The 24733-nt window shown below is 42.9% G+C and overlaps 1 protein-coding gene across 15 annotated transcripts in view; it reads right to left on the bottom strand.

Annotated features, from left to right (window-relative positions):
* Window positions 1-23565, bottom strand: part of adgrb3 (adhesion G protein-coupled receptor B3) — a 195366-nt gene extending 171801 nt beyond the window's left edge. For 9 of the 15 annotated variants that reach the window (XM_029119711.2, XM_029119715.2, XM_034292485.1 and 6 more), the window contains exons 1-2: window positions 23066-23561; window positions 20293-21055 (exon numbers count right to left, since the gene is read on the bottom strand). In XM_029119711.2, coding sequence (XP_028975544.2) covers window positions 20293-21040 — 748 coding nt within the window. In that variant the 5' untranslated portion in view covers window positions 21041-21055; window positions 23066-23561. Of the gene's footprint in view, window positions 1-20292; window positions 21056-23065 lie in introns of all 15 variants that reach the window. The other 6 variants (XM_029119718.2, XM_029119722.2, XM_029119714.2 and 3 more) reach the window with 3 other exon arrangements.
* Window positions 23566-24733: the final 1168 nt, after the last annotated feature.

The raw sequence follows: 24733 nt of genomic DNA, 5'->3' as shown, positions 1-24733 counted from the left end.
GAACCCTCCTTGAACCTTATTGCCAGTCACCAATCAAATAAGCTGGTAAATCAGAACCAATCCACAAAACCTATCTCAAAAAGCCCTTTTTTTTGCATGAGCAGTTGTTAAAAAGAGTGAATAAGATTAATTTTCTCGAGGACAACAAATCCGCCGACATGCGGCTGAAAACCATGCATGCATGCAGGAAGCAACAGCATAAAATCCACAGTGCTTTGATCCAGTTCCTCCAACTACCGCACCCAGGTTTGATCTCATAAGGGCTTCAGCAGCCCGTCAAATGAAGTGTTATTCTCCTGTGCACACGGACGTTATCATCTCTGGGGCTAAATACCACACTTTTTATATAGTCTCACACAAGGGATAACCAGCCCCCTGGAGAAGCCCAGCAGACAACACTGTGTACGCATCGCTTAACTTGACGTTTGTTTACCTCAAAGGAAAAGCTAAAGAGGGCAATTCATCAAACTGTTTGTCTATGATAAGGGAGGAATGCATAATATACATACATCATTCACATAAATATTTTCATTTCTTAGACATATTTCCCCATCCGTGTCCCCAAATGACAGCCTACTCCCTACACAGTGCTGGACCAGGAACTAAAGGTATTTGCACAGTGCCCCCAGTTTTAAAGTGACCAATCCTGAAGTGATTTAGTTGCTCATTCCTCACAGCACTGCAGAAGACAATGTGCTTAGGATATGCTAGCAATTTGGCACAAGACGGAGTCACTAGAGTAAAATGATTGCACTGTATTATGGGTTACATAACTCAAGCTAACGCTAACACAAGTTGGTGGAGCCTGGGCATGGAAGAAACTGGTGAAGTTCAAAGAGTATTGATGTGGCTGAGTAGGCTTCGAACCTGATTGGCACCAGACATTGATAGCCTGTTGAGCTAAAGCCTACTTTACAGGCATGATTGCTTAGGAAGCTAATGGCGGGAAGTCCATTTTCAGGACGAGAGTACTCGTCATGTATGACGGAAGCCACAACACCTCCGTCACATTACCAACAAACAAAGTAGGCAAACTGCACAACAATATTGATTATTTACCATATTAGTTGATGTCAGTGGTGTTACATCAAACGCTATTGTCGATTTATTAGAGGCCTGGAAAAAGGCTGGCTGTTACTAGAACAAAGATATTCATGAATATTCCAAGGTCCCTCTTGTAGGCATTTAATTATCGGAGACAAATAATGGTTTCGGAAATCAACTAGATATATGCACATAAGGGAGATTAAATTAGCATTTGATTGCATTAGAGGACACAAACTAGGTACAGCAGTCTTGCAATTTTTCATTTCCTTACAATAACAAGCCTAGAGAAAGTTAGATAGTTAGACAATAAGGAAATGTAGTTTACTTTAATACACAACTTGACAAAAACAACAGTACTCTTAAATATAATGTAGTAATAATTTTTTTACATTGCCCATGTATGAAAATGCATACAGTAAGATGTGAATGCCTGGTATGTCAAAACACATACATTTTAACTAATTCCTATGACAAATAAGTGTGGTTCTAACTTAAAGAACAAAATAATTGCAGCGCATCGTTGAAAGTATTCAGAATACTGAGGGGAAATTAGGCTACATCTGAACTTCTCAATGTAAGACATGAAAAGGCAACCTATGAATAGCACCACTGCAGTTTCTTAATACATTGATAACATTTGAGCTTAGGTTTAATTCAAGTGTAAATACCACCCCCTGGGGTTTTAATCCATGATAAATCAAAGGTCTCAATGCAGACGCAGAACATTCAGGTTAATCCATGTTTTATACGGCTTGTTTACCAGATACTACCCTGCTAACAAAAAGGGGTTGCTAAGACGTTACCGGAAATAACAGGAGGTTGTGGCATATGTGCCCCTGGATGTTCGGTCAACGTCCTTTGCTGGCTGGTAACCCTGCAAATGAACCTGCTCGAGTTTTGGTTTCTGTTTTGCCACTTTAGAAGTCCACATTTTACAATGTAAATGAACCTTATGTAATGTTGTGCACAGTGTTAACTGAGTCTAATTTTGAAAAACCTTTTGAGTCGAATTAAACATAAATCTGTCTTTGAAGGTGCATACTTGTAATATCTAAATAGCAAGATATTACGCATTTCATTTAGAAAAGGGCAGGCATTTTCTTTAATAGCTCATTTTCCCCCTCCCTTTTAGTGCCTTCGACGTCAAACATAAACCGTTTTTGGAGGGCATTTACAAAATAGGAAACGAAACATAATTGGGCCAATTTACTAGCTCATTAACCTGGATGCATGGGTGCCTTTTGTCAACAGTGTTCACATTAAAAAACAGAGGAGGAGAGGAGGAGAGGAGGAGAGGAGGAGAGGAGGAGAGGAGGAGGGATGGAGGTGGAAAGGAGGAGGGTTGGGGAGGAGAGGAGGAGGCAGGTAACAACTTAACAGAAGGAAAGACAATGACTAATTTGTTCTTCCAAGCCAGGTTCAGTTGTGACATTTCACCTTCAAAAACTGTTCATCAAAGCCAGGGCCTATATTTACCAACTGTCTAATAGGATCAGGTGCCCTCCTGTCGATGTGGTCTTGTTCATTTAGATCAAAAGTGACTAACTGATCCTAGATCAGCACATCGGTTCTTCAAAATGGAGATTAAAAACTGGCACATCCTGATCCTGGGTCAGGTCCTGTAAAGTAAATCGTATTAGTCATGATCTAAAGGGGGAAACTGATCTCACATATCACTTCCGTTCCAGGGCCTGGGAGGTGAGGGCATCACAGTGGAGTGTTTTGTGGCAGAGCAGGGCAGTCGTCCACACACCCCCTGGTCAAGGCCAGGATGAGGACAGTATGACTCGTTCCAAAATAATAACTTCTGAAATGGGTGATGTGGCTCCTTAGACCCTGCTGCTGGCACTGTCCAGAAATGCCTTGAAATGCCCGGTGTCTCCCACTTCGCATGCGGCACGGCAGTCGATTGACATTCGGTGGTCCTTTGAGGATTTGCTGGTAAGAGGTTGTGGGTTCAATAACCGCTGGGATCAGACGGAACCTACTACAAATACACTAAAAGTAGCTTCGGAGGGTGAAAAATGTCTGCGGAGTAGCATACTAGCAATCTCTGAGATCTGGCCATAGCCTGGCGCGTATGAGAGCAGGATAGTATCTTTAGGTGAAGGGCTCTCTTGATGTGGCCCAGTAAAAAGGCAGATCCTTTGCAGAAGTGGGGCTAAACGTCCAGGCGTGGGTGGTAGGGATGTCGGACAGCGTTGCCTTGCACGGCTGCTCTCCACAGACTTCTAGAAGCGGTTCGCGCGCCAACAAACTCAGTTGGCGTAGTTAGCCGGAGTATGCACTCTCTTTCAAGTGCGTAGGTTTTGGCAGAAACGTGGATGAGAGAGAGCTTGATAAGAAGCAATACGGCTTGGCAGGATGTGGTTAGGAGGAAACTAGTTCTCGTCGCCCGTACCGAGCCCTCCGGGAGCCACCGCCACCAGACACGTCCGTAATCACCAGTTGGGCATCATGATATCCCAGAGAAGAAAATACGTTGCCTTTCACTAACAAGAGGGATGTGAAGAGCTCGAGTGGTTCGGGAAGCGGGGGTTTGTTATTCAGAATCACCCTTGCTTATTAAGAACATTTATGCACAAACTCAGAATTTTACTCTGTGAAATGGTGCTACTAGCAGTAGACACCATTCGGAGACACTAAATCTAGGAAACATTTACACACAACTATAAACTTGTTTATAAGAATGAGACATGGAAATGGTGAAAGTATAGTATAGCGTACATGGACTTGTAGTGGATTTATACATTTACAGTATCCATAGAGTAGGGCTGGGCGATAGACAGAGTTTGAGTGTATCCTACATAGTTCAGTTGTTCACTTAACCATTTTGGAGGTGGCTTGATTCAGTTTCCACAGGTGTTTCTTGGAGAACCATGGTGATGCTGTCCTCCAGCCCAAGACTTCAGGAGATGATGGTCCCCAAAAATGAGAATGCTGCAGCTAAACTAACAGCCCAGCCCTCCGGAGAGGGGAGGTGTGTTGGGGTCCTAAAGTCAACCACCACCTACGCAGTTTTTCTGTGCTGTGTTTTGTGTGTTTTGACCCGACCAGGCCAGCAACCCACGAGAAAAATACAAAAGTGAACAACGAAATTGGCAGCTTTGGCAGCAGCTGTAAATTTGTGTGGGACTACATCCTTGTGAAAGACTTGATCTAGTATGGATACTTCATGAAACCCCATTGAAGGACAGCCAACATTCACTGAGGCGTGCGTTCTCATGTGCTATGGCATCAATAACGACTCAATAACATGAAGATGATTCTAATAACACTAGCAATAACACTCTGTGGAAACTTCTAGATGCCTGAGGTACTTTAACCTGCGCTCCCTTAGCACCTTGGCTTCGCTAGCACCAGGCAGGAAAACAGACTACAGGGTAAAATCGGCAGCATATTATGCTTCAAAGTATGGTGACAGTGGTGTTGCCTTGGCTTACTTAATCAGCCCAGTAATGTGTGTATCTACTCCAGATACTCTTTGATGTGTTTGGTTGCTTTTTTTTTTTTTCTTCTTTGTTTACATCTTAAGTCAAACTGAGCATATGAACACATTTTTATCTAAACGCTGCTGTGGTCCTAGTAAATAAACGCAAGCTGGTTTATTTTAGTATGTCACCAATAGTTTTTATATCAAAGCCTGTGTATTCCAAACAGTACGGATTTTAATTATTCATGTCCTCATTAGTCCTAATGTAACTGTTTTTTATTTTATTTCTGTACTTCTTAAAAGTAGTGTTTCTTTTTTCACATACCATGCTGGGTGTAGTCTGTCTGGGATAACTGACTGGATTGTCAGCGCAACCGCCAGTGCTTCAGTTGCACAGCTCCGGAAAACATGAAGAGACCACTGCACCTTCTTCTTTCCTTTCCAAAAAAGTCGAAAAGGAATGTTTTGAGTGAGGAACGGAAGCGTTTAATTTGCAGTGGTCTCTTAATTTGAACCCTTCTGTTCCTCACTCAAATCCTTCCTTTTGGACTTTTTTGGTGCGGTGGTCTCTTACATTTTTCTGGAGCTGCATCTTACTCGACAGTTTGAGGGCATGTCTGCTGGTAAGGGCTGTGATCACAATCATAATCCCATTTGATAACACTCCTTTGAACGGTAAGAGCTAATGTTACCACCTAACTCTGATCAATGTAAATGCCAGATGTCTCAAGGCCTTTTCAAATACATGTTAAAGGCTAGTTCATCCTCATTACAGAAAGACGAACTCAGATATGTTTAGATGATCTGGACATGGTGTTTAAAAGAAAAATACTTTAATGGGATTTGCCAGAAATGCTAAAATATTAGCATATTAACATCCAAAATGTTCCAGGTAAACAAAGCAAAAGTCATGGACTGCTGTCAAATCTTGTCCATAGACCATCCACAGTTTCAGAACACCATACATCATTTGCAACAATTAAACTACTGTAAAGGAGAAGATATCTTAAAACAAATCTCAGAAGGCATGATGTGGAAAGGGTACTTTCATCCTTTATATACCTTGAAATAGCTTTTCTGTGTACAACTACTAGGCATCGTCTAAATCGAGGAGACTACACGGAACAGACATTACGACACCTTACCTCAAGGCCTGAATTGCCCTCTTAACTTAACTACCTCAGAACTGGGATGGATCATAAAATGGACCTCGGAAAAGCAGTGCAGCCGCCGACATTTCCATGATCTTGGTGGCTGACGCCTTACAGAGCTACGCGCAGTAGGTATCAACGAGAAGCATTTCTCAAGCCGAGGCCCTTTCAGAACACATTGGATTTCACATCCGAGCAACGTGACACAAACGCTTCCTCTGAGTGACAGTTTTATTTGCCGGGGTTTTCTGGTTTCGGATGTTCATGCAAATGTGTCAACTGACTGCCACGTTGTGCAATGTAACTGCTACCCACTGACAGGCTGTGTTTCAAATGGCCCCCTACCGCCTTTGCAGTGCACTTCTTTTGACCATGGCCCAGGGCAATAGAAAAAGGGTGCCAATTGGAACGTGACCCCCTGACTCAGTGGAAATGTAAGCACAGGTACAGGAGATACGCAGATCGTCGGGCGGCAGAGTAGTTGGTTATCGACTCCCGCACAATTTATTTTCACCTGTTTAGGGGAGAACGCAGAATATGGCCGTCTCAGCTAGTTCCAAACGAGGTGGTTGTAATAAAGTCATAGTGGGAGAGTTATGGTTTGCATTTGGACAAGGCCGGCACTTGCCAGATCAGATTTGTCCCAAGTTTGTCTGGGATATGATTTTATGTAGGAAGAGTTATTATCCAAATAACTGGAAAATGGACGCTTGGATCACAGAATATATATAGCCGCGGGGACCGGGCTCGGTTGGTGGTACTGTTATTTTATGCAGGTGGGTCCTAGAGGGGATATTCTGTCCTGGGCACTGGGACTCCCGACTGCAGGCCGGTGAACTAACTGGAGCTGGATAAAGGTTTACTGTACTGAACAAATCCTATTCATACTGCAGAACAATCTCCGGTCTCTATAAATATATACCAAACCAGATTCACAAACCAAAACTGCAAACGAATAGGAAGCCTGTGTGTGTGTGTGTGTGTGTGTGTGTGTGTTTGTGTTTAGTGGATGGGTGGGGGGCAGATATATATGTAATATACACTCACCTAAAGGATTATTAGGAACACCTGTTCAATATCTCATTAATGCAATTATCTAATCAACCAATCACATGGCAGTTGCTTCAATGCATTTAGGGGTGTGGTCCTGGTCAAGACAATCTCCTGAACTCCAAACTGAATGTCAGAATGGGAAAGAAAGGTGATTTAAGCAATTTTGAGCGTGGCATGGTTGTTGGTGCCAGACGGGCCGGTCTGAGTATTTCACAATTCAATCTGATAGAAGAGCAACTTTGACTGAAATAACCACTCGTTACAACCAAGGTATGCAGCAAAGCATTTGTGAAGCCACAACACGCACAACCTTGAGGTGGATGGGCTACAACAGCAGAAGACCTCACCGGGTACCACTCATCTCCACTACAAATAGGAAAAAGAGGCTACAATTTGCACGAGCTCACCAAAATTGGACAGTTGAAGACTGGAAGAATGTTGCCTGGTCTGATGAGTCTCGATTTCTGTTGAGACATTCAGATGGTAGAGTCAGAATTTGGCGTAAACAGAATGAGAACATGGATCCATCATGCCTTGTTACCACTGTGCAGGCTGCTGGTGGTGGTGTAATGGTGTGGGGGATGTTTTCTTGGCACACTTTAGGCCCCTTAGTGCCAATTGGGCATCGTTTAAATGCCTACCTGAGCATTGTTTCTGACCATGTCCATCCCTTTATGACCACCATGTACCCATCCTCTGATGGCTACTTCCAGCAAAATAATGCACCATGTCACAAAGCTTGCATCATTTCAAATTGGTTTCTTGAACATGACAATGAGTTCACTGTACTGAAATGGCCCCCACAGTCACCAGATCTCAACCCAATAGAGCATCTTTGGCATGTGGTGGAACGGGAGCTTCGTGCCCTGGATGTGCATCCCACAAATCTCCATCAGCTGCAAGATGCTATCCTATCAATATGGGCCAACATTTCTAAAGAATGCTTTCAGCACCTTGTTGAATCAATGCCACGTAGAATTAAGGCAGTTCTGAAGGCGAAAGGGGGTCAAACACAGTATTAGTATGGTGTTCCTAATAATCTTTTAGGTGAGTGTATATAGACATTGTATAAACATTTATATTTACACTATATGATGTCTGTTTTTAAAACAGCACCAGAAGGGACTCTAAATTGATGGTAAGTGTTGCATTATGCATATGCTGGCAAAATAACAAACAAATGTCATTTGTATAAAAAGGAGACAGAAGAAGCCTTGCTCTTCATCTTCAGAGACTCTCTGCCACTGATGCCTTGTCCACACTGCAACCTTTTTCTCAGGAGACAGAAGAAGCTTTGCTCTTCATCTACAGAGACTCTCTGCCGCTGATGCTGATGCCTTGTCCACACTGCAACCTTTTCACAGCGCAACAGCGGAAGAAGTCCTTCCTTTGATTAATCTTAGAAGGTCCGCACACAGCTTCTACTCAACTTGGAAACTGAAAAATAAGACTTGATTGAGCTTGAGAAATACAAAAACATTTGTTTGTGTGTGCACGCACATACACACACACACACACACACACAGATTGATATTACAGAGAAAAATGCTGTTCATATACATTTAAAAACACAAGCCATCTCAGAGCATTGTCGTTCTGCTCACAAACTTCACCATGACGATACTGTCAGTAGGTGCTACATCCCACATGCAATCACAACCATGTTGGCTGATAAAGAAAAAGCAATACTGACGAAGAGAGCAGAAAATATGGACAGTATTACCAATGTCATAGTTACACCTACCATACACCCACATCAAGCGTTTTTGGGAGAAACCTAGGCTATAGACTCTTATGTCACAATTAAAATAGTTTTGTTTTCTGGAGACAAAACTGTGCTTGGGTGGTGGGTGTAGCTGGGGGGGAGTTGCATGAGGTCATTCATTCAGAGTGGCTGATTTCAGATTGGCCCTTGGGAAAGACCAATCTTTCGGTGCAGAGAAGATATTGCTGTTTTCAAAGCAATTTCTTACAAAATAAATGTTGTCTTTTTAAAATGCATAGCTAAATGTGAAGCAAAACACTATTGGCCATAATTATGTGATATTTTTAAATCAACGGACATGTGTCTTGCTGGCCCCAGGTAATAACTCATCCATAATTTCTAAGACTTCTTCTGTAGCTGTTATTCATGTGATTGTCAGTTCATCAAATTCAGGACTATTATTTGAAAATAAATATTTTCAATAATTTTTTGTCAATTCCATTTCCACTGACATAATTTTCCATCATAAAAAGCAATAATTTGGTGTTTAAAAAGAAAATCCATTCAATGTGGCATTGTGGGGGCTTTACAATGGACCGCAAATGGAGCCTAAATTGTGCCAAGCAGAATCCGAGGCTACCCAAGAGAGTCTTGGCATTAAGGACCTCGGTGAATGTAAAAGGGCCTCATTACTTGCATTTCATACAAATAATATAATATGAATATTAATGACGTGTTTATCATAAAATCTTAAATAATGTAGCGTGTTTCCAGTCCTCACAATGGGAAACCCGGTCCCTCTTCGTTTAGGTTTGGAATTTAGAAAAATGAACAAGAACGCAATGATTAAGGATCTATGGAACAACCTCCAAAGAGCAACTGCTCCAAACTGTCCTGAATATTCAACATCCACTACAGACATGCTTGAGTTAATATCTGTGCTTTTGTTACACTTACACATACATGTTTATGATGATTCCTGTTACAATAAACGTATCACAGTAGAGTGCCAGTATGTTCCATCATGATGATTCCTATTACTCTAAATGTATCACAGTAGAGTCCCAGTATGTTCCATCATGATGATTCCTGTTACTCTAAATGTATCACAGTAGAGTCCCAGTATGTTCCATCATGATGATTCCTATTACTCTAAACGTATCACAGTAGAGTGCCAGTATGTTCCATCATGATGATTCCTATTACTCTAAATGTATCACAGTAGAGTCCCAGTATGTTCCATCATGATGATTCCTGTTACTCTAAATGTATCACAGTAGAGTCCCAGTATGTTCCATCATGATAATTCCTGTTACTCTAAACTAATTAGAGTAGAATCCTACTGTGTAACTTAGTGGAATATATCAAACAGTGGATTTTACACAAAGGACAATAACAATGTGTTTTTTTCATCATTATTAATGCTGAGTTTTAACAGCAATAATAAGGAGGTTTAGGGTACAATCATTTGAATTCAGTAAGTTACAATCAAGTTAAAGTTAAACTTAAGATGATGAGAAATTAGGAAATACATGTGCCACCATCTAAGATATATGTAAATAATGAATACGGCAGTAGTAGTCCAACTCACTTGCGACATCATTAAGTGCTTTGATCATACATGAAAAAAGAATAATAACATATTAACATATAACAGTAACATATAATTAATTTATTTAAACTTAATAACCTAACTCATAATGATAATTGCACACAAAGGCATGTGAGAATGTAGAAAAACTAGCTCTTATCAGCATGACATTACATTTACAGAGCCTGATTGGGTCAGCCAGGCCGACGGTAATGAGCACCTTGTCTTGACAGTTTGCTGCCTCCCCTTTCCACAGACATAAACCACACATAACAGCCGAAATAAACCTATATATCTGTAGGAATATCACTAAGTCGGCAGTACCGCTTTATACACTACTGAGATGCCTTAGGTACCAGGTCCAAACAGATGACAGCTATCCATGGGTTGAAACTGCACAGTGTAGTATAATGGTAAAGTCAATTACAGACTAACATGTATGACTAAACACACAATACCAAGATGTCTCTAACACCGCATGACTAACATGTATGACTAAACACACAATACCAAGATGTCTCTAACACTGCATGACTAACATGTATGACTAAACACACAATACCAAGATGTCACTAACACCGCATGACTAACATGTATGACTAAACACACAATACCAAGATGTCTATAACACTGCATGACTAACATGTATGACTAAACACACAATACCAAGATGTCTCTAACACTGCATGACTAACATGTATGACTAAACACACAATACCAAGATGTCACTAACACCGCATGACTAACATGTATGACTAAACACACAATACCAAGATGTCTATAACACTGCATGACTAACATGTATGACTAAACACACAATACCAAGATGTCTCTAACACTGCATGACTAACATGTATGACTAAACACACAATACCAAGATGTCACTAACACCGCATGACTAACATGTATGACTAAACACACAATACCAAGATGTCACTAACACTGCATGACTAACATGTATGACTAAACACACAATACCAAGATGTCTCTAACACTGCATGACTAACATGTATGACTAAACACACAATACCAAGATGTCTCTAAAACAGCATGACTAACATCTATGACTAAACACACAATACCAAGATGTCACTAACACCGCATGACTAACATGTATGACTAAACACACAATACCAAGATGTCTCTAACACAGCATGACTAACATCTATGACTAAACACACAATACCAAGATGTCACTAACACCGCATGACTAACATCTATGACTAAACACACAATACCAAGATGTCTCTAACACTGCATGACTAACATCTATGACTAAACACACAATACCAAGATGTCTCTAACACCGCATGACTAACATCTATGACTAAACACACAATACCAAGATGTCTCTAACACCGCATGACTAACATGTATGACTAAACACACAATACCAAGATGTCTCTAACACAGCATGACTAACATCTATGACTAAACACACAATACCAAGATGTCTCTAACACCGCATGACTAACATCTATGACTAAACACACAATACCAAGATGTCTCTAACACCGCATGACTAACATGTATCACTAAACACACAATACCAAGATGTCTCTAACACCGCATGACTAACATGTATGACTAAACACACAATACCAAGATGTCTATAACACTGCATGACTAACATCTATGACTAAACACACAATACCAAGATGTCTCTAACACCGCATGACTAACATCTATGACTAAACACACAATACCAAGATGTCACTAACACCGCATGACTAACATGTATGACTAAACACACAATACCAAGATGTCTCTAACACCGCATGACTAACATGTATGACTAAACACACAATACCAAGATGTCTATAACACTGCATGACTAACATCTATGACTAAACACACAATACCAAGATGTCTCTAACACCGCATGACTAACATCTATGACTAAACACACAATACCAAGATGTCACTAACACCGCATGACTAACATGTATGACTAAACACACAATACCAAGATGTCTCTAACACTGCATGACTAACATCTATGACTAAACACACAATACCAAGATGTCTCTAACACCGCATGACTAACATCTATGACTAAACACACAATACCAAGATGTCTCTAACACTGCATGACTAACATCTATGACTAAACACACAATACCAAGATGTCTCTAACACTGCATGACTAACATCTATGACTAAACACACAATACCAAGATGTCTCTAACACTGCATGACTAACATCTATGACTAAACACACAATACCAAGATGTCTCTAACACAGCATGACTAACATCTATGACTAAACACACAATACCAAGATGTCTATAACACTGCATAATAGCAATGCAATGGGCCACTGTGTGGAACAAAATCGTGTGCACATAAGCTTTAAAACTTCTGAATTGAAACTATCAATCATTCTCCTTAACGTAATACTAACTGGCCTTAACCTGTCCAAAATCCTGTATGAAATACTTCATCAAGCAAAGTCCAACGACATTACAGTTAACCAAAATAGAACAAAAATCCTAATACACCAAAGTGAACAAAAGGAATGAGAAGAATGAAGATAGTCACCTGGTACAGTTCTATGAATGAAACTCCTCCACTAATTTAACCCCATTAGCTGAAAGACGCTGCTATGAGAGGCAATGAGTGACTATTACCAGCCATGGTAATGCTGCAGATGACAGAGATGACTCTTTAAAATGCGACGGTTCACATATGGCGTTGATAAATTACAGTTTAAACTCAATAGGAGCTGCTGAATAATGCTCCCTGCTTAAGATAATCAAGAATTGCAGACGAAATAAATGTCATGAAGGGACATTCCAAATCACCTTTTTTAAAGAATGTCTTAAAGAATATTCCATTTAACCCTCTTTAGAATTTGGAATATTCAATTTCCTCATATTTAGAATGTGGAATATTCCATCTACCCTTTTTTAGAATGTAGAACAGTGGTTCCCAACCAGGGGTACTAGGACCCATGGGGGTACTTGGCCTTTCCACAGGGGGTACTTGAAAACACTCATGACACCATAGACTTACTAGTGAAATGAACATGAGGGGGTACTCCAAGCAGTGCAAATTCTTTTTGCGGGTACAGTAATGGAAAAAGGTTGGGAGCCACTGATGTAGAATATTCCATCCATTGGTTTTTACAATGTGAAATATTCCATCTATCCCTCTTGAGAATCTGGATGGAGAGGGTGCTACTGGTTGTGCAACTATGGAGTTTAGACGAGATGCGGCAGAAATACGATTACAGGATTATCCATCTGAAATCGCTTCCCAGCTGAAAAGTCCCACCTAGCAAGCACATTATTTATTCAGAAGATAAAGTAAGAGTGACATTTGATTTTTGCCTTTTAAAAACAGAGAGAGCCGTGCTGCCCCCTCCCCAGACCTGCCCCCTCCCCAGACCTGCCCCCTCCCCAGACCTGTCCCCTCCCCAGACCTGGTGCGCGCCTGAACCTCATCATCACTGGAATTAGGGGTGATGTGTCTGAGACAGGATGAGGTCACTTTTTAGACAAGGTGAAATCACATTCTGAAAACAGTGTATTTTTAGAGCACCTTGGCAATGGGGTGATCACGTGACAGGGTTGCACTTTAAACAATATTTCATCTCTGCATTTCCAGTCAATTGGATATCAAAAAATTTCATTACACTCCAGAAAGTTCCATCTTGTCCCCATTTAGAACGTAGAGAGTTTCATCTATCGCTCTTGAGAATGTGATAGATTTAGAACACGCGGGGGGGGGGGTTTGCCTGTAAGCCTTCGGTGACTGCCTGAACTTTTGCTTGGCTTACAAGGTGAGTAGCAGAACCATTGAAAAACCGTCACACGTCTCGGAGAGCATTTGCTTTCATCTGCCACGTGAAAACGTCATGCCAAGCGGACAGATTAGCATAATGCCAGTGGAATTCATAACAGACAATAGGTATGGAGCGCCAACCTCCACGCGTTCAACACAATTAAATCTAGTGATCTTGCCACAACCAGCGTCGTGACTGACTAGAATACAATTACTGAAACAAAAGCCACACCTTAGCACCTGTCATTGAACTCTATTTATAACTCTATAGAAATGCTTAGTTAACGAGCAACTCCAAGGCGTCTCTGCCATCGTGACGTGATCATCTTAACACAGAAACCTTAAATAAATAACGTGCCGATCGACTCCAAAAAAAATAAAAGGCAAATGATTTCCCGGGCAAAATGCAGGAAAAAACTGACTGAGCTAGCTCCGAGCGGCCCGGCTCCATCCCCTCTCACAGTGATTCTGAAACTAAAATGGCCTCCGAAGCCTGGGGAACGATAGGGGTGAGAGCATCATGCAGTACGACTACTGAGTGACTTGACTGAGATCCAAAGTGAATAAAAGGCTCCACTATGTGGCTGTGAGGCCGAGGCTGCAGTGCTAAGCACACTGGTCCTCGTCCCAAACGGAGTCCTGTCGCCTTTACAGTGCACTTTCCTCGCTTCCTTCCCAGAACCCCATGGCCTGGGACCTTGTGCCCGGCCAAACGTAGCGCACGATAAAAGGGAACAGGGCACAATTTGGGATGGGAGAGGGGCCGGGATTTTTGGCGGGTGACAGTACATTAGAGTGCCGGCTTCCTCGTACACGTTTTATTTGCCAATAAACCTCCCCACAGCCATCTTCCACACGGACACTGTACAGTAGCTTAGCTTAGTCAGAAACCATAAAACACAACTGTGAACGGATTTATAGGATCCCCTCTGCATGGTCTGGTTTCCACTGTATTTCACATAGTGGAATTAATGAGAATTGGAGTACACCACCGATCCCTGGTCGTTGCGATCGGACTGGGAGTGATATGAAGCCGTGACAAAGATTTAAAGAAGCACCTTTTTAAAGATTTAAAGGAGCTCTTTGCTTTTAAAACAGCATGGTGATTTAGTTACAGAGGTGTGGTGGAAGGCGGACCAGTGGAAACGGGTGACTTCTTTACTTGATTGTAACAAGCCAATCTTTCTCTCACTCTCTTAATCTTTCTTTCCCTCTCTCAATCTTTCTCTCCCTCTCTCAGTCTTTTTCTCTCTCAATCTTTCTCTCACAGTCTCTCTATCTTCCACTCCCTCCTTCATCCTCTCCCTCCTTCATCCTCTCCCTCCCTCCCACTCCTTCATCCTCTCACTCTTTCATCCTCTCCCTTTCCCTCCTTCATCCTCTCACTCCTTCATGCTCTCCCTTTCCCTCCTTCATCCTCTCACTCCTTCATGCTCTCCCTTTCCCTCCTTCATCCTCTCCCTCTCACTCCTTCATCCTCTCACTCCTTCATCCTCTCCCTCCTTCATCCTCTCACTCCTTCATCCTCTCCCTCCTTCATCCTCTCCCTCTCCCTCCTTCATCCTCTCCCTTTCCCTTTCCCTCCTTCATCCTCTCACTCCTTCATCCTCTCCCTTTCCCTCCTTCATCCTCTCCCTCTCACACCTTCATCCTCTCCCTCTCACTCCTTCATCCTCTCACTACTTCATCCTCTCCCTCTCACTCCTTCATCCTCTCCCTCCTTCATCCTCTCACTCCTTCATCCTCTCCCTCTCCCTCCTTCATCCTCTCACTCTTTCATCCTCTCCCTCTCACTCCTTCATCCTCTCACTCCTTCATCCTCTCCCTCCTTCATCCTCTCACTCCTTCATCCTCTCCCTCCTTCATCCTCTCCCTCTCCCTCCTTCATCCTCTCCCTTTCCCTTTCCCTCCTTCATCCTCTCACTCCTTCATCCTCTCCCTTTCCCTCCTTCATCCTCTCCCTCTCACACCTTCATCCTCTCCCTCTCACTCCTTCATCCTCTCACTACTTCATCCTCTCCCTCTCACTCCTTCATCCTCTCCCTCCTTCATCCTCTCACTCCTTCATCCTCTCCCTCTCCCTCCTTCATCCTCTCACTCTTTCATCCTCTCCCTTTCCCTCCTTCATCCTCTCACTCCTTCATCCTCTCCCTTCCCCTCCTTCATCCTCTCCCTCCTTCATCCTCTCCCTCTCACTCCTTCATCCTCTCCCTCCTTCATCCTCTCACTACTTCATCCTCTCCCTCTCACTCCTTCATCCTCTCCCTCCTTCATCCTCTCACTCCTTCATCCTCTCCCTCCTCCATCCTCTCCCTCTCACTCCTTCATCCTCTCCCTCCCCTTTGACATGCTCCCTCCTCCTTATTTCCTCTCTCTACTCCACTCTCCCCTCTCTCCCTTCAGCCTTCCCACTTTTCCTCTCTCTGTCTCTCCTCTCCCACTCCCTCCAGCCAATGGTAGCAATGCTAGACAAAGCCAGGCCCTTTATAATGAGACAATGCCTCAAGATGTCTCTCATCTGGCTCAGCGGGCCATCCAGGGCCCGTTTGAGTGGCACAGTTTCCAAAACGCAGATGAGCTTTTGAGCTTTTATTTTAGTAAGTGTCAAAAAACGCCTGCAGCGGAAGGAGCGATGTGGGGGCAAGATGGAGGGCCAGACAGCGGAACCCTCGCTGCCATCTTGGCCAAATCGGACCCGAACTGTACCCATAAGGCACCAGGATTCCTGCAGTGAACATTCACCATTTCATCACTTTTGGCCGGGGCCTGGTAGATCAAGCCAACTCAGCACGGCTTGGTTTGGCTTGGCTTGATTGGGCTCAGTTGGGCGAAAAGCTCTTAACCCCATTGACATAAGACCTATGCTGAAGACATGTATACTACATCATGACTGGGACAGATTGAGTGGGGAGAAAATAACCAGGCCATCTAATGCTGTGGCTCTTTATCAACAAGCTGTGCGCCAATCAAGCAGCTGCTGTCCTGGACATCGTGCCGGAGAAAAAAACAAATTCACAGGCTACATCGTAGACTCTTCAGTACGCGACTACACCCAAAAAATTAAGAGAATCTAGCATCCCCAAAACGGTTACACTCATAGTCAACAGGTGATTTAATGAGAAAATACAGCCATTCTATGGGTATATACGACATAATAACTATGGCCCATTTTAATGTTAGAAACATGTTGTCGGAAGATAACGTTAACAAATGTGACGTTGTTCGGGTTTTGTTTTGGTCCATATCGCCCAGTCCTGCCGGCAGAAACCTCGTGCTCCCCATCTGACTGTGCCACGGCGTCATTCAGAGGTAATATGGCAGACGTTCGGCAATACTTCAACGGTGCAGATAACACTTCGACCCACTAATAGTGTACGTTCAGCCTAGCCCTCGGTCCAATCACGGTGAATCTCCCCTCCAACCGCGGGGCGCTTCTACGCGCCTCGGATCCATCTTGGGCCCAACAATACGGCGTCCAGCGTTGATTTCCGTCTGACTGGATAAGGGATTGAAGGACAGTTTAGACAGATCACAGACATGGGTAGCGAGGGCGCAGGCCAAGCGACATCCAACACACCCTCTGTAGTGAACTACTTCCTAAAGCCACGTAGGGCCCAATGAAGGCAACAGGGCGCCATTGAGGACAGACAAGGCTAGTCTAAAGCCTTTTAGCATTTCCAAGCTTCTTTATTCCCTGATGCTCTGAAACCAGACAGGGACGGCGTCCCAAATGCTGCGCTAGTCAGTATCTAGTGGCCTTTTTTTCACAAGCGCCCTATGGCCCCTTTGAAGGCAATAGGTTGCTCTTTGGGATTCCAGCTCAGTACTTTTTAAACCTGGTGGTGATCTGCTGCCTTATCCAGATGAAAACTGAATTAAATTCAACCACTCTCTGTTTCACACACATACACACACACACACACACACAGCCACCAAACCCAACTCTTCTTGACTATAAATAGAAGCTTGTTGGGAAAAACGTCAGGGAAAAAAAAATAAGCCTGCTTTTAAGCTGTTATTAACATGTCGATAGAAACATTTAAAACGCTGCTTTTGGGGGAAGAGGTTTTACTACACATACTTATATGGATATTAGAGATGTTGTAGTAGTGCACACAGACATGACACTCTTTTGCTATCACCCTTTTTCTTCGACGCACACACAACTTTTTCACTCACCGTAACAGAGGAAATGGCTTGCCACAGTGTGTCATTAAAGCATGTAGGCAAACACGATTTTGAAGGCTGCACTCACTGTCTATTATTTATTTTAAGCGTTTTCAAATCATAGTATGTCGTGGTACAGCCAGTAATGGATGACGAGGAATGCAGCGGCATGCCAGCACTGCTGATATCTTAAGGACCATCTACACAAAAAGCAGCTTGCTACTCCATCAATGGCCAGTCTCCACAAGGTCAAATGCTTTCTCCCATTGCCAAGGGCAAACACACAAAGCTTCATAACGTTGTGCCTAATGTTTCACAAACAGTGAAAAATGGGGACATGATTTGCATATACTGCAATCCATTCAGCCAATCGGGTGGCACAAACTACTGTTTTCTATTTGTGTGGGAGTAAGTGTCCATAAACAGAAATCAGAGAGCAGCTCTCCTCAATTCATCTCATCTCATAAATATTTTACTCAATTCAACGTAATATATTTATTCTATTGGAGGGTCTAGGTCAAATCTTTACTCAATTTGTTTGATCAGGAGCACCAGGATGAACCAGGGAGAACCAGTTCAACCATCTGAACCCCAACCCATGGAATTTCAGGTGAGGTTCTAAGTTCCGTTTGATCTGAAAGTGGCCCCCCCCCGGGGTGCAATTCAAAGTGGTCCCCCCTGGGGTGCTATTCAAAGCACGGTTGGTCGGCGTATGGAAATATGGCCGCCCCTGGGAAATCTCTCCAGTGTTAACACTGGCCCTCCCTTTTGTGTTGTGTGTTTTTATTTCTCTCCTTCATATTGTAATGTGTGACGCCCTACGCTCGGATCAACGTGCCGGAATAACACCCCATCCGGCTGTTGCCACACCTCAGAAATAGGCCAGCACACGCACACACACGCACGCACACGCACACACACACACACACCTACAACAGACACATTGTAGAACGGCTGCCACATCTATGTGCTCTTATCTCCCCTCTGCACATTCACAGGATTTGGTTGAGTCACTGCAACAACACTGCTTTCAAGTGGCTCCTATCCATTCCCACTTTATACATGCATTTGCATGCAACAGATACTCTATCTGAGTATCTGTGTTATTTGGGGGGGTTTCTTTTAGAGGTGTGTGTGTGTGTGTGTGTGTGTGTGTGTGTGTGTGTGTGTGTGTGTGTGTGTGTGTGTGTGTGTGTGTGTGTGTGTGTGAGGGAGGGAGTGTGTGTGTTTGTGTGTGTGTGTCGGGGGGTTGGGGGGTGTATAGCAATGAACAAGCAAACATGGCAAGTCTGTGATTTCTCTGCATGATGACCTCATCAGTTTTATGGAGGATTCTAAGAAATAAGGAAGCATGGATTTCTCCAAAAGCAATTAAGGGCATTTGTCACACTTGCCAGCATAAGCTGAGACTGTTGACAGCCCAGTGCACATAGATACTGTCCTGTCAATAAAAAAAAGCTAAAGAAATCTGTACATCTGCAGACTCGCAATCTGGGTAAGAGATGATGACTCATTAACAAGAAGCTGGAGAAAAAAAACTTTATTGCTACATTCCAAAACAGCCTAATGTGAACTGCTAAACCAAACACTGGACTGGTTTTGCCCAATGACAGATATGGTTCTGAAAAAGGTAATCAAAAATGTTAATAGGCTATATTAACAGATGTGGCTCTTGTTTTTTCGTCCTATGTTTCAGGGCCATACAATCACATGGCTTCTCTCCACAAACGGCTACCGTCATTGGGCAATGAGCGTGTGAAATCCACTGTCAACCAATGACTGCACATCAGCCAAGTTGGTGGGCTGGGCTAATGGAGCAATATGGACCTGAGGTATTCATGTGCGCCACCCTCTCCTCTTGTAGCTTAGGCCTTGGTGATGCAGTGCATTGTAAGCTGTGTGTGTGAGTGTGTGTGTGAGTGTGTGTGTGTGTGTGTGTGTGTGTGTGTGTGTGTGTGTGTGTGTGTTTGTGTCTATATATGAGAGAGAAAGAGAGAGAGAGGGGGAGAGAGAGAGAGTGCATGTGTGTGTTGTTTCATGGCCCACAACTCAACTCTGAACAGGCATGCACTTTACAGGTGTGTGTGTGTGTGTGTGTCGGGGAGGGGGTAGAATGGGTTAAGAGATATACGTCTCATTGCTATTGACGAGCACAACTGCCTCCAGCTCTGGTCCGTGAGGGGGCGTTCATGTGCATTTCGCCACTATAGGAACGCGCACATAAGTAACGTCCACTAATGCGACGGACCAAGTTTATAGTTGCAACCGGGCGTTCATCTGGATGCATACATGTAAACAATGACCCATTGACTCTTACTACAGAATGTTAGACACAGCATGTTTAGGGCTGGATACTCACCCTCCTTTGGTGGCCGTTTGACCTCTGCGCTGATGTTGCACACCTGCCCTGCACGGATTTGCGGAGTCAGGCATCCCTCGGTTTGAGGATTTAAAGGCAAAACCACGTTGTTCAGCACGAGCATAGTTTCGGATTCTCCGTCGCCTAGGTGCTGGGGGCAGGTGCATTTAGTGTACACTATTCCACATGATTCCACCGTTCCTTTCTCCGATTTGAGGCAGTTTTCCAGCCACGTGCACAGCACCTGACAACCAAATTGGCTGGGACTCGCCTTGTTCAAGACCAAGAATTCCACCCCAGACTTCTCCTCTTCGTTGGTCTTCTGCAATCCATTGTAATCGTAAGGGAAAACCCTCCGCAACTGCACGAAATTCTTGTCATACTGCAAAAATATATAAATATTCTTGGAATCACACAAGTACACTATAGACTCGTTGTTTTTCAGCAATTCGTTGATTTTCTCGTGCGAATAATGATCGAATTGATAAGCAAGCAAAGAGAACTCGGAGCAGCTTAAGTCTCGTTTGAATAATTTCAGGTAGATGCTGTATTTGGTAGGGTCGGGGTTCTCCAACGTCCATGTGCAGTTCGTGTAATTCTTGGGAAACATCTCATTCACCGAGTAAGATCCATATATGACCCCCTTGACTAAAGTGGAACACCAGTAGTCTTGTGCACCAGTTAACCCAAACATAACCAGGAGATAGGTGGAAAATATATAAATCAACTGGTTACGAATAGCCTTCATCCTATGTCATTTGGCCTGCAAGGGGAAGAAATGGAAAAATGACACAAAGGAATCTAAAATACCATTTCACAGTAGACCCTGACAACAGTACCGGGAGCAGGCCTGAGACCATGCTCAATTCACAGTGATCTGATTATTACACAAACGTTTGGGACATTGTGAAGCCTTCAAGCTTTTCTGCTATGGAAAAAAAGGACGATTTATTCCCCTGGCCAAAAGTCATCATTCCCACTACACGGTTGTAATGTGTGCTTCGACGGCGGGCCGTCTTCTGACTCTCACAATTTTCAAGAAAGACAAAACTTTGGACAAACACTGCCACCCTGTGGTTCCTATGGTTACTGGGTTTGGGGAAGTCCGCATAACGGATCAATTAAACTCGTGGCAGTCGTTATTGAGTTGTAATTAATTGGACGGAACTAGGGATCCGTCAATCTTTCTTTTGAGTGTGTGGCTTGTTTGTTCCCACATTTTTGTCCATGGCTAAAACAGCAAGGGAGGCCGAAATAGGTTTGTGACTGAAGAGTTATCATTTTGCTCAGAGAGACCGATATACATGTGGTATTTTAATGGCTGTTAGCTCATTTTGCGCAACCGTGCTCTCCATTACGCGCCATGGAGTGGTGCTGAAACCAATTGTCAAAAATCTTTGTTTGTTGTTTCCATGAGAACAATGAACTGGACCCAACCAAAAATAACTCTGAGTCTGAACATATTTCATCAACCGTTTTCTAAATCGAAGTCTAAATGCGTGATATGCTGTATCTACACGCCCACCCACCAACCTGTATCTTTCCTTAATTCAATAGTGGGCTAAGAACAGCGTTGGAAGCCCTTTATACAGTAATATTATATACCGGCACAGTGGGAGGTGAATCAACCCACTAATTCATACATATACAGCCATGTCCACAAACCCAATTGCCATTACGTAACACAAGACGGAATATCTCCCCCTTTAGAGGCAGCTAATGATATTGTAAGGTTCTTCAATATAATAATAGATGGGCTATATAACGTATCGTGTCAATCGAATGGGGGGGGGGGGGGGGTAGAATGCACTGCGATGTCCTGATTGTATTAATCCTGCAGGCATTGCAGCTGTGAGCAGTGTCACAGTGGTGTGTGTGTGTGTGCGTGTGTGTGTGTGTGGGCGGTGGAATTCAGAGTCCATAGAAGATTCTGCTGAGAATATGAGAATATTCTGATTTTAAACATGGGTACATTGGCTATGCATGATACAATGACAAGTACAATATATGGACGCTCTGTCGCTATATGAAGTGAACGTTGCCGTTTAGTATTGGATGGGCAGTTTAATATACTGTAGAAGGCTACCTAGAGGTTTTTCTCACGAATGAATATATTATTGTTATTATCATGATTGTTCGTAAGATACATATAGGGTAGGCCGTTCTCTGAAAACAGAAGTCCTTTTGCTAAACGGACATGCTTAAGCGCTTACCGGGGATTACATTTTGGTCGAGGATGCAGAAACATCCGCTTATTTTACACTCAAATCAAAGTTTTTTGTTTTTTTTCACCGCCGTTTTGCACAGCAATATAAGGCCTGATATGATGAAATGTGAGCTCAATCCAATTCCAGTGATAGGCTACATAGACCGCGCTAAAACTCGATTTTTGCCCCTATTTTATAAAAGGCGCACAAAAAAGGGTACCCTACATCTGTTAACTTGTTATAACCCTGTGTCTCGCGTGGTTGGAATGCCTCGACGCATGTCGGAGCAGATTAATTCCAAAGAGAGATAGAATGTTGCAGACACAGAAATGTTGATCGAGATGGAATAGGCTATTTGAACTTTCAGATGTATTACTATATCCCTAAATTGAGCGTTGTAGTAACTGGCTTAGAATAATTTGGAATTGTCAAAATTCTTGTCAGCCTTTGCTTTTCAGACATTCCACATATCGGATAACAATAATGAAAATTATATAATAAAAACAACACCACTAATAGTAATGATAATAATAGATTAATTATAAATAATAATATCCCCAAATTACCTTACACTCCGGATGCTATGGCTATTTTTCCAACATGCTTGACCACATCCTTTATAAAGAGCAAAATGTGCAGTCTCCTTGTGAATCTATACTTTCCATTGCCCACAATAGATGTCCAATGCAACAAGATGATAGTGAATGGACAAAAAATGCGTTACACTTCCGTCTGGCTCATCTCCTCCGCGTCGCTTTTTCTCATCAAAACTGACCCGATGAGAAACAAAACGCAACACACGACAGTCCGAAAGAGAATTAGTGGAACGACGAGGCGGGTGAAGCAATCTACGAAATTACCGTGAAGGTATATCTCTATGGATCAACGACGGGTCCCTGCGTGTCTTTTCTCCAGAGATATTAGCCCAGAGACGAGGCAGCAGGTAGTCCAAAAAATCCTTAGCGGACGGATGTGAGATGTTTGAATACAGAGTAAGTATAGAGAGATAGAAACCGCTTTGCTCGCTCGCCCTGCTTCAGGACTGGGCTGCAATATCACGTCACAGCCACTAAGATAGAGCACGTACGGACGTTTTTCTTGCTGCGTCTGGTATACCACTTCCCCCCACCCATCTGACACTCGCATAGCGTTCCCTTAATTCAAGGCACAGGGATGTTCCCTTGGACTTAGACCCGAGGTTTTGTGCCCTGGCAGACTAGGCTACTGCATGCTCCTGACGAACCAGCACTTTAGGCTTGGGCATTCCGTGTGTATTTGGAATATTCGGGTATTTTGCAGTGAACACGCATGCCGGCGCACGCAGGACAATAAAACGCATGCTATATTCCATCGCCGTGGGACGTTATACGCGGATAGTGGAATTACTCTGCTTATGATTTCGAAACAAGGATATTTTCGTGATATTTTTTTGGCTAAATGTCTTCTACATTTTTGCTGATGTTGCAGGTGTTTTCTCCGTCTGTACTAGTTACTGTGTCTTCTGTTGTTATGTTAAGTAGCCTATCATCTCCTTTCCATGCCTGTGTTTGTTCATTCTTGTATTTAGGTCAATACAGTATTAGGTATGCATGTTGGTGTTAAGGGAATGATTTTGGGGGGAATTGTTGAGCAGTTTATTCAAGCTGTAACGCTTCACCCATTCAAATGTTTTACGGCGATAACTTGAGAAAGTTCTGATGGGCTGGCCTAGGGTCGGGACAGCTACCGAAAGGTCGCTGGTTCAAATTCACGATCAGACAATGTTTAAAATAATCTAGTGTAATGTACTTAAGCAGGGCATCTAACCATAACTGCTTCTGTAACTCGTTCGAGCGTCTGCTAAATATATATATATATAAAAAAAAAACGTTCTACGTTTAACCTAAATATGGAACACTTTTCCATACGTGAATGATTTTAGTAACATCAATTGGTCTGTAATGTCTGTAATTAACTGGAGTAATGGTATAACTTGTTTGTCTTAGAATGACAACTTTTGTACGTGACACCGTCATTCCATGAGTCCATTGCGCTTTCCTGAATAAACCACTGATTGTAAGAGGGATATATACGTCTGCGTTGTTTTTACAGTAATACATGTTTTTTTCTGATCATTTTTAACCCCTTTCGTGGCGAAGGAACAAGATTAAACTGGATAATATGTTAAATACCACTAAAGAAAAAACGCAGATTAAAATGCGGACAGTATTTTTTCTATAGCCTAGACCAATCAC

Source organism: Esox lucius, chromosome 5 (genome assembly GCF_011004845.1).
Source record: "Esox lucius isolate fEsoLuc1 chromosome 5, fEsoLuc1.pri, whole genome shotgun sequence".
Lineage (NCBI taxonomy): Eukaryota > Metazoa > Chordata > Actinopteri > Esociformes > Esocidae > Esox > Esox lucius.
This window is presented reverse-complemented; position numbering and strand designations above follow the sequence as displayed.